We start from the raw sequence: 11,623 nt of genomic DNA, 5'->3' as shown, positions 1-11,623 counted from the left end.
CGACATCGACTCGAGGTCTTCCTTGACTGTCAAGAGGCTCAGCCCAAAGAGGTTGTGAACACTTGTGGAGGTGGACGGGGAGGAGGAGGTGAAGGGGAGAGAGCAGGTACCATGGGGGTGCTTAGGACAGCATTAGATGTGGGGGGAGGGATGGAGTAGTTGATCCCCCTCCCCCACATTGGGTGAAATACAATAGTTTTTTTATTTATATATATATATATTTATTTATTTATTTATCTATGTTTTACTGGAGTAGGGACGAGAGGTATGCTGTGTTCACTGTGTCCGCGCGCGCGCGCTGGCATGGCACAGGAAATAAAATGCTAGAATGCGTGTGAATCTCGCTATCACTGTAAATCTACTGCAGTCGAAATAGGCAGTGTGACCTTGGCTGACTTCGTGCCGCACTTGAGAGATTTTATTCTGGCTGAAGTCATCGGATTTTATTCGGATGAGGAAGGGGTGGGAGGGGAGGGAGCTAATTAGCTCCCCAGACGTATGGGTGGAACTGCTATTGTAAAAATGGACACATCCCCCCCCTTCCTCCCTCCCTCACCCATCTTCCCTCCCCCCTCACCCTATCCCCTTCCCCTTTCACCCTATCCCCCTCCTTCACTCTTTCCCTCTCACCCTCTCCCCTTCACCCTCACCCTATCCCTTTCCCCCTCACCCTATCCCCTTACCCTTTCACCCTCTCCCCTTCCTCATTCACCCTCTCCTCTTCCCCTTTCACCCTCTCCCCCTCCTCCTTCACTCTTTCCCTCTCCCCTTACCCCTCACCCTCTCCCCATCTCACCTCCCCCTCCCCCCTTCTCACCTCCCCCTCCCCGCTTCTCACCTCTCCCTCCCCGCTTCTCACCTCACCCTCTCCCCTTCTCACCTCACCCTCTCCCCTTCTCACCTCACCCTCTCCCCTTCTCACCTCACCCTCTCCCCTTCTCACCTCACCCTCTCCCCTTCTCCCTCAACCTCTCCCCTTCTCCCTCAACCTCTCCCCTTCTCCCTCAACCTCTCCCCTTCTCCCTCAACCTCTCCCCTTCTCCCTCAACCTCTCCCCTTCTCCCTCAACCGCTCCCCTACTCCCTCACCCTCTCCCGTTCCCCCTCACCCTCTCTTCTTCCCCCCTCACCCTCTCCCCTCCCCCCCTCACCCTCTCTTCTTCCCCCCTCACCCTCTCTTCTTCCCCCCTCACCCTCTCCCCTTCCCCCTCACCCTCTCCCCTACCGCCTCAGTCTCGCCCCTTCCCCTTCGCCCTCTCCCTTCCCCTTCGCCCTCTCCCTTCCCCCTCACCCTCTCCCTTCCACCCTCACCCTCTCCCTTCCACCCTCACTCTCGCCTCTTCCCCTTCACCCTCACCCTTCCCCCTCACCCTTCCCCCTCACCCTCTCCCTTCCCCCTCACTCTCCCCTTCACCGCCACCCTCCCCTTCACCGCCACCCTCTCTCCTTCCCCCTCACCTTCCCCTTCACCCCCACCCTCTCTCCTTCCCCCATCCTCACCCCTCACCCCCTCCCCTGCCTCCTCACCATCTCCCCCTGCCTCCTCACCCTCTCTCCCCTTCTCCCCTCCCTCCCACACCCTCTCCCCTTCCACACTCGCCCCCTCCTCTTCTCCCCTTCCTCCCTCACCCTCTTCCCATCCCCATCTCCCCTTCCCTCACCCTCTCCCATTTCCCTCGCATCCTCTCCTCTTCCCCTCACCCCCTCCTCTTCCCCTCACCCCCTCCCCTGCCTCCTCACCATCTCCCCCTGCCTCCTCACCCTCTCTCCCCTTCTCCCCTCCCTCCCACACCCTCTCCCCTTCCACACTCGCCCCCTCCTCTTCTCCCCCTCCTATCTCACCCTCTTCCCATCCCCATCTCTCACCCTCTCACCATTTCCCTCGCATCCTCTCCTCTTCCCCTCACCCTCCCCTTCCCCCTCACCCTCTCCCCTTCCCCCTCACCCTCTCCCCTTCCCCCTCACCCTCTCTCCCCTTCCCCTCTCTCCCCTTCCCCTCTCTCCCCTTCCCCCTCCCTTCTCTCCCCCTCACCCTCTTCCCTTCCCCCTCACCCTCTTCCCTTCCCCCTCACCCTCTTCCCTTTCCCCCCTCTTCCCTTTCCCCCCCTCACCCTCTCCCATTCCCCCCGACCCCCTCACCTTCTCCCCTCACCTTCTCCCCTCACCCTCTCTTCCCCCTCACTGTCTTCTGTTCTCCCCTCACCCTCTCCTCTTCTCCCTTCACCCTCTCCCCTTCTCCCCTCACCCTCTCCCCTCACCCTCTCCCCTTCTCCCCTCACCCTCTCCCCTCACCCTCTCCCCTTCTCCCCTCACCCTCTCCCCTTCTCCCCTCACCCTGTACCCTTCTCCCCTCACCCTCTCTCCCCCCTCACTGTCTCCCCTTCCTCATCACTTTCCTCTCCTCACCCTCTCTTCACCCCACCCTCTCTCCTTCTCCTTCACCAAACCCCCTCTCCTTCCCCCATCCTCCTCCCTTCACCCCTCACTCCCCTTCACCCTCACCCCCCTTCACCCTCACCCCTTTCCGTTCCCATTACCCCTTACCCCTTTCCCCTCACCATCTCCCCCTTGCTCCCTTCACCTTCTCCCCTTCCACCCACACCCTCTCTCCATCCCCTTCTCCCCTTCCACACCTCCTCTTCCCCACTCATCCTCTCCCCTTCCACACTCACCACCTCGCCTTCCCTCTCTCCCTTCCCCTCTCCCCTTCCCCTCTCTCCTCCCCCTTCTTCCCCTCCCCTTCCCCCTCACCCTATCTCCTTCCTTTTCACCCTCCCCCTTTCCGTCCTCACCCTCTCTCCTTCCCCCTCACCCTCTCCCCTTCCCCTCACTCCTCCCCCTTCCCCCTCACTCCTCACCCCTCACCCCTTCCCCCACTCCTCCCTTCCCCCTCACTCCTCCCTTCCCCCTCCTACCTTCTCACCCTCTCACCCTCTCCCTTTGCTCCCTCCTTTCACCGTCTCCCCTTCCCCACTCATTTTCCCCATCCCCTTGCCCTCACATCCCCCTCACCCTCTCCATTTCCTCCTCCCCCCTCACCCTCTCCATTTCCTCTTACCCCCTCACCCTCTCTCCCCTCTTACCCTCTCCCACTTCTCACCCTCTCCCACCTCTCACCCTCTCCCACCTCTCACCCTCTCCCACCTCTCACCCTCTCCCACCTCTCACCCTTTTCCACCTCCCCCTCTCCCACCTCTCCCCCTCTCCCCTTGCCCCCTCCTTTCACCTTCTTCCCTCTCCCCTTGCCCCCTCCTTTCACCCTCTCCCCTTCCCCCTTACCCTCACTTCCCCCTCCCCCTCTCCCTTTCGTTTTTCCCGTCTCCTCTTCCCCCGCACCCTCTCCCATTTCCATTGGCCCTGTCCCCTCGCCGTCCCCTTTCCCCTCACCCTGTCCCCTTCCACCTCGCCTTCTTCACTTCCCCTTCATCCTCTCCCCTTCCCCCTCATCCCCTCACCCCGTCCCCCCTCATCCCTTCCCCCTCACCATCTCGCCTTCCCTCCTCATCCCTTCCCCTCTCACCATCTCGCCTTCCCTCCTCACCCCTTCCCCTCTCACCATCTCGCCTTCCCTCCTCACCCCTTCCCCTCTCACCATCTCACCTTCCCCCCCCCCCCCTCTCCCCCCCCTTCCCCCCTCACCCCTTCCCCCTCCCATCCCTTCCCCCGCCCCATCCCCTCCCCCCCCCCTCCCCACCCCCCCTCACCCTCCCATATCCCCACCTTCCCCCTCAACCTCCCATATCCCCACCTTCCCCCTCACCCTATCACCCACCCCCTCAACCTCTCACCTTCCCCTCTCACTCTCGCCTTCCCCCTCACTCTCTCCCCTTCCCCCTCACTTTCACCTTCCCTCGCTCTCTCCCCTTCCCCCTCACTCCCTCCCCTTCTCCACTCGCCTTCTCCCTTTCCTAACACACCCTCTCCCCTTCCCCTTTTCCCCTTCTCCCACATCCTCTCCCCTTCCCCCACATCCTCTCCCCTTCCCCCACATCCTCTCCCCTTCCCCCTCAACCTCTCCCATACCCTCCTCACCGTCTCCCCTTCCCCCTCAACCTCTCCCATACCCTCCTCACCGTCTCCCCTTCCCCACTCACCCTCTTCCCTTCCCCACTCACCCTCTCCTCTTCCCCACTCACCCTCTCCCCTTCCCCACTCACCCTCTCCCCTTCCCCCCTCTCCCTTTCCACTACTCCCCTTCCCCCACACCCTCTCCCCTCCCACTTCTCCCCTTCCCCACTCACCCTCTCCCCTTCCCCCCTCTCCCTATCCACTACTCCCCTTCCCCCACACTCTCTCCCCTCCCACTTCTCCCCTTCCCCCCACACCCACACACTTTCCACTTCTCCCCTTCCACCCATATTCTCTCCCTCTCCACTACTCCCCTTCCCCCCGCACCCACACCCTTATCCTTTACCCCTTCCCCTTCCCCCTACAACCTCTCTCCTTAACCCCATACCCTCTCTTCTCCCCCTCACCCCTTCCACCCCATCATCTCCCCTTCCCCCCACACCCCTTCCACCCCATCATCTCCCCTTATCCCCCAATACCGTCTCTCCTTCCCCCATCCCCTCCCCATCCCTTCCCCCCCCCCTTCCGTCCCCGTAATTGTGATCTTCCCTGAAGTTAATAATGAAACGTGTCCTTTGTGCCGCCTTCTTTTGCAGAAACAAAATCGCCTGGCGCTATCCAGAATAGTCTTTGAGGTGCCTTTTCATGATCAGACGGGGGATAGGGTGGATGGGGGGTCATCATGTCACACGTGCGTTGCAGGTCCACCGGTCTAACCCCCGGCGCCTAGAACAGCCCTACCCGCTTCAACACTGTTTAAACGTCTTGAGGTCATCAGGGCGACCTTTTACTCGGAGGTCACGTCTCGACTGAATGAAGTTCGTGTGGGACATGCCGCTGGTAAAGGGGTTTGGTGCAACAGGTGACCTTACGTCGTCGAGAGGAGAGTGGGGGTGGTTTGGATAGGTGTTTTTTTTTTTTTTTTTTTTTTTGTAATGCAAAGCCGCTCAAAACAAACTTTGTTTACGCACAAACCAAACCTTTTCGCTACACTGAATTAGACCCCAGCAGCTGTTGGCAATGTTAGTACACATTCACTCCAAGAAAGGGGCTGTCGGCGGTGGGAGGATGTGGTGGTCTAGTAAGTATCGTACTAGGCTCACTTTATTAAGCAGTAGATTAGCCTTTTCATAACCTAGTTTTATACTTTCATAAGAACCATATTAACTCCTAAATCTTGTGGATAATCGTTCCCCATAATTTCCTATTATATATATATATATATATATATGTATATATATATATATATATATATATATATAGTGTGTGTGTGTGTTTGTGTGAAATATATGCTGTGTATGTATTCAGTTCACGTATGAAAATATGTATGTACGTAGTCACACGACGTCAGGAGTGAGAAAGCAAACCCCTTTAATGTGACGTCATTTGGTATGAAAGACTTGTGATGGTGAACGAGTTGTGACTGGGCCATCACCTTACAAGGGGGAAAAGGTCAATAGTGTATGCATCATGTGCGTGCGTGCATGTGCATTGCGTGTACACGCGCACACTTATCTGATTGCTTGCCTGCATGTGTAGGTGTGTGCATTTGTGTTTCTGCCTTTCTGTACTACGGCCAAAGTTAAATTCGGAAAAATTCCCCCCCCCCTCCCCCACACTCTCCCCCTGCCGACACTTCACCCCCTAGGGACCAGTATGTACAATTTCACAACCGCACATCACGTCGCCAGTAGAAATTGCAGACCTGCCTGCAGTGTTTGTATTGTGCATATATAATATATATATATATATATATATATATATATATATATATATATACAGTATATATATATATATATATATATATATATATATAAATATATATAATTTTATTTTTTATTTATCTGTTTTGTATAATGTTAATGTTACATGTAACGTGGTGTTGATGTGGTGGCGGGAGGAAAGAAAACGAAGTAGGAGTAGGAAGGGAGGGAGGGTGCACAGGTTCATTAGTAGGCCTTTTGTACGAGGACGTGGTGATGAGAGATAACGGTGGTGGGAGATGATGGTGATGCTATGAGGTGATGATGGGGAAATGGTATTAGAGGACTTGTTATAGCATCAGGAAAACTAAGTAGGCCTACTTTTGACATCTTACGGTACAATTTTTTCATGTGTTTTATTTATTTATTATTATTATTATCGTTATTATGGTTGTTATTATGGTCATATATTTATTTTTTGTAATTTATTTATAGGTTTATTTATTTATTTATTTATTTTTTTTTTTTTGTGTACTTATGGGTAAAGGATTAGCTTGATCCCCCTTTGGTGCTCTGTGATCCTTTCTAAGCTGAATGAAACGATATGGCATTAGCCACAAGATCTGTGCGCTGGATCAGTAGGAGTTAATCAAAACTTCTTCAACTTTTCAATTAGAAATCCAGAAGTTACCACCAAACTGAAATATACTGTTATTACTGAGAGCAGATGCCTTAAAAGAGAAACTAGACTTGGATTGGTTATCATGAATTGTTACTGTAGTAAGCCCCTCCTCTCTCCTCGCTCTGTCTGTCTCTAAGGGGCGCCATAAAGATGAATAAAATAGTGTAGTTGGGGGATACAACAAAAAGGAAAATGCCATCCACTGGAAGGTGCTAACTAGACCACATAGAGATCATCGTTAAGTCTTCTTTATCCTATGTTTAATTGGGCTTTGCCACACAAGTGTGCATAAACTGGGTGCACTGTTCTTGTTCACACCCATGCATTTTTTTTATTTTTTTTTTTATTATTATTATTATTATTTATTTATTTATTTATTTATTTATTTTCTATTTCAGCAAACAGCAGGTAGCGAGGTTGAATCTGAAGATGACCGACCCCCTGAGGCAAATGTGGAAACTCTGGCAAAGACGCTGCCACAGGGCACTGATCATACCCCAGCACCCCTTCAGTCATCACTTTCAGGACTCTCACCCAGGTGGGTCGTGTGTTTTGCCCTTTGACCTTAGAAATTGAAAGTAAGCCAATGGCCGTAAATGTATGAAAGCGAATACAGACTTGGTATACGAGTTGTTGTAAACCCATGGTACAACCAATATGCAAATCAAACCCCTTTATTTCATTCCAGGGAATGAATTTTTGTGTATAAAGGAGCAACTATTCATTGTACTTGAAGTAACCTATTTGCAGCATGATAAGAATACAAATGTGTTCCATTTTGTTGATTAAAGGAGGTTAGGGCTGTACATACTACAACAAAACTACAATTGAATTTTTGTTTATTTCGTCTATAGTTAATAACTATTATGCATCCTATGAACACTAACTGCCACTTGCAAAGTAAAAGTTGTACAATAAACAAATAATCAAGCAGTAATAGTTTAAAAATAATTGCCAGGTTTATATGGTATAGCCCTTTGTCAATACTCAGATAGGGAAAGTAAGAACTTTATTGTAAGATATTCCTAATATGAATACAGTACAACCTTAAAAACACAAACTCCAAATTCCCCAGTCCTCAAAAGGCCCGACTATCTTCTTGGTGACTGTCCCATTCGCATGTTGCCAAAATCAATATATTTACTGATTGTATGTATATGATTTGATGAAGTTTCACTCAGATTTGTGGACTGCACTGTACAATATTAAGATGGTGGTACAGTAGGCATTTCTCACTAGCATGCTACTTGATTTTGCTACTTTGTTTGACTGACTTTAGTTATGATCTTATGTTTTTCAAATTTCCAAATATCTTGCATATATTAAGAAGCTGAATGACAAACTAAGAGAAGTTAAACTTATACAAATGTTAGACACATTGTTGAGATGTTCTTACAGAAGTCTAAAATATTTTAACCGAAGTAGTTTCTACTCGAATTAGTGAAAGCAAGTAGCATGCAAGACCAAGTGTGCTGCCACCTGTACACAAGACCCTATTATAGACATGAAAGTGGTTACCATAGTTATAATTGTGGCATATTAAGTTTAGTGATTTTTATTTACATAATATCAATCCAAGACACTAAGACAAACATTGTTAACAAGTTGTTAATGTTCTGTTGTATTTACTTTGGTTCTTGGATTTTGGATTCACTAATTAAGAAAAGAAAATACAGTACTTAAAAGCTTGGGTTTTCTCTAAGTCGTCTGATTGTTTAAGGGCTGTAGAAGAGTAGGCAGTTGTTGTAGTGCATATCTTAGAACTTTATGTGTAAAGAAGATTCCTCTTGATCTGTATAGGAAAGTAAAGCTTCACTAGGTTCTCCTAGCAGGAATGTAAGATTCTGCAAAAGACACCCTCTTTTTGCATAGAGGAGCTTCCTGCATCTAGATCAGTGACAAAGTCAGTGTTTTCATAAATTTTGAACTTCAGTTTCAGTTATTATATTGATATATTTTATGTTACAGAAATTATATGAAAACGAAAGAAACATCAGTTATTTTTTAATATAATTTCAAAGGTTTTTGTTAAAGATCATTTTTGCTTGTCTTTTAATCTCGTGCTAACAGAAATACAAGTTAAGATTTCATATAAGAGGTATATATGCCTTCATATAACAGACATGGAGTCTGTGATTTTTACAGATCGTTAGAAGCTTCTCATCATGATTCAAACCTAATCTTTAATGGTCGTGAGACATTGTGCATACAGAAGAGCAAGTATACATATTTATTTCCCAGGTATTGTGCACACTGGTAGTCAGTGAATTCTGTAAACTTTAGAATTTCAGATTTATGTTTTGATATTAGTGCATAATATAAAAGCAAACAAATTTGTTTCATTTGAACACAGCTATTAACATTCTTACATTTTACTTTGAAAAGCTTCTTGCATATTTTAACTGTGTGCATTTTTCTTTTAGTAGTTTAGAGATTTTAAAGATGAAAAAGGTGAACATGTATTTAGCAAAATGTAACAAATAGTAAAGGAGCTACATGTGGGGTACCATCTCCTTACCTCATGTGATGAAATTTTGCTTAAGATTCATTTCAGATCATAGAAAATTGGACTGTCTTCTCTTAGGTTATATCATTGATGACATACAATCATGTTTATTTATTTTTATTTATTTTATTTTATATATATATATTTGCAGGAACCAATTGGAGAATAAAATAATTGATTACCGAATGTTTTCATCTTTTCAAGACATCATCAGGGTACATCTTTGTACCCTGATGATGTCTTGAATAGACGAAAATGTTCGGTATTCAATTCTTTTATTCTCCAAGGGGTTTCTGTAAGTATTGTTATCATGTGTGCTTAGTGATTTGTTTTGCATATGTATATGTATATATATATATATATATATATATATATATATATATATATATATATATATATATTTTTTTTCTTTTACTTCTTTTTCTTCTTTTTCTTCCATTACCTTGTGATGCCCCAAACTAGGAAATCTTCTTGGTCACATTTATCTGCTCCCTCTACTTGAATACTCCAATTATAATATCTTTTTTTTTTTTCCTCCTTATTTTAATGATGGTAATTCCAATGTGCCTAATCTCTCTTCGTATAGTCGTCGTTCCCTAGACTGTCTGTCCGAGCAGTCCCGTCTCCTCAAGGAAGGCCACAGCCGAAACTGGGTTTTTCCACAAATCCTTTATAGAGTGTATGTTGTGTTGTTTGCGTGCGTGATTGTGTATAATGCAGTCTTCCATTATGTGTTGTATGGTATGGGGTGAAGTGTTACATCCTGGGCAGCTGTTCACAACACGGTCGTCCAGCCTCTTCTGGTAGCTTAGAAGTGCTGGGTGGTGACCGCATCGCAGTCTGGCCAAGTGGACTCTGTCCTTTCGTGGGAGAGAGGATTCAGAAGGGTGGATTTCAGGGGGTCTGGCATGCAGCAGTGTGTTGTCTTTCAGTGTGTTAATGGAGCGGTGAGTGATATGATTATGAATATGTTTCCGGAGGCTGGTATTTGGTGGTTGTGGAGGAAGAGAAGAGAGTATCTGTGCGTAATAAAGGTCTTTGGGTGTAGTTTTAATGTTTCTTGGTGGTGTTGGGTGTTCTGCTATGTAGTGTAGCGGGTTTGATGTGTTTGTGGTGGCTACAGCAAGTGTTTGTGTGCCTCTCATGTCGAGGTGGTCCTTGACTTTGAGGACTTTTGTTTCATGGTGTAAATGGTCTGTAGGTGTTGTATTTGTGCAGCCTGTAATTGTTTTTAGGGCTTTGTTTTGTATGATTTGAAGGGTGTTGTGGTGTGTCTCACTGAGATTAGGAGCCCATGCAGGACTCGCATAATTCATCACTGAGCGTATGCATTGTTTGTATATTGTTATATTAGTTTCTTTGTTTTGTCCAAATGTTGTTCCAGTGATTGACTTAAGTGCGTTAAGTCTAGGTGTGCATTTGTTTTTTATGGTTGTGAGGTGTTGTTTGAAAGACATGGATGTATCGTATGTTACACCAAGAATTTTCGGTGTGTTTGTGTGTGGTATTAGAGTGTTGTTGATGTAGAGATGAGGTATGTATTTGTGTTCTTTTGTCCAGTTGGTGAGAAGTGTTGCTGTAGATTTGGTTGGAGCTATTTTGAGTCTGTTTGTGATGAACCATGTGTTGAGTGTGTCAAGGTAAGGCTGGATTATTTCTGCAGCTTTGTCTGTGTTACGATGTGTGCATGTGATTGTTATGTCATCTGCGTAGGAAGAGATTTGTATTTCTGAGGTGTCTGGTGTGGGTAAGTCATGCATGTATAGATTAAATAATGTGGGGGATAGAACTGAGCCCTGTGGTACTCTGTTCTTAATGTTTCTGATGTGCGATGATTGGCCATTATATGACACATGAGTATTCCTGCCTGCCAGATAATTGGCCAGCCATCTTTTGGTGTTATTGTGCATGTCTGTGTTATATATTTTATTTGTTAGGTTGTGGCGGGGGATAGCATCAAAAGCTTTACTAATGTCCAATGTTATAAGAAGTGTTCTTTGGTGGGGCCTATCTGAATTGATGCCATCTAAAATTCTTTGTGTGAGGTTTGTCAGAAGAGTGTTTGTGGAGTGTAGTGGCCTAAAACTGTGTTGTGAGTCAGCAAGGGGAATATATGGTGTGACAAGTTTAAGTATGAGGCGTTCAATGACTTTAGAGGGGGTGCAGAGAAGTGTGATTGGGCGGTGCGATGTTGGGATTGTTGGGTCTTTGTTCGGTTTTGGAATGGTGATTATTTTACCATGCTTCCAGATGTCGGGTATAGTGTTGTGTGAATAGCTGTAGTTTGCAATGTTTGTGAGTGCGTGTATACCTTGTGGTCCAATGTGTTTTAGGTGGATGTTGCTTATGTTATCAGGGCCACAGGCAGATGAGTGCTTGAGATTATGCATTATGAGTTTTGTCTGACTGTCTATGAAGGGTGTATAGTCTGAGTCTGTGGGGAAGTCTTTCTTACGTCGAATGGTGCGTCGGTCGTCAGGGTGAGATGTAAGATGGCTCGTCTGTGCAAAATGACGTATGAGTGCGTTTGCTTGTTGTCTGTTTGAGGGTAGATTATCTGTTGTTGTGATTATTGCTGCGTGAGAGCGTGTAGTGTTAGTGTTGGATAGTGTGATGCTGTTGAGTGTTTTGTACAATTTGCTGGTGTTTGTTTTGTGATCAAGTG

The 11,623-nt window shown here is 47.2% G+C and overlaps 1 protein-coding gene across 2 annotated transcripts in view; it reads left to right on the top strand.

The window, feature by feature from the left end:
- The window catches only part of Cds (CDP-diacylglycerol synthase), an 88,205-nt gene that overhangs the window by 58,915 nt on the left and 17,667 nt on the right, over nt 1–11,623 (top strand). For both annotated transcript variants that reach the window (XM_076212090.1, XM_076212091.1), the window contains one exon: nt 6,851–6,990. In XM_076212090.1, coding sequence (XP_076068205.1) covers nt 6,851–6,990 — 140 coding nt within the window. The remainder of the gene's footprint in view (nt 1–6,850; nt 6,991–11,623) is intronic.

This window comes from Oratosquilla oratoria, chromosome 29 (genome assembly GCF_046742065.1).
Source record: "Oratosquilla oratoria isolate Oo_2021 chromosome 29, ASM4674206v1, whole genome shotgun sequence".
Lineage (NCBI taxonomy): Eukaryota > Metazoa > Arthropoda > Malacostraca > Stomatopoda > Squillidae > Oratosquilla > Oratosquilla oratoria.
The sequence above is the reverse complement of the archived record's forward strand: the minus strand, read 5'-3'. Positions and strand labels throughout refer to the sequence as shown.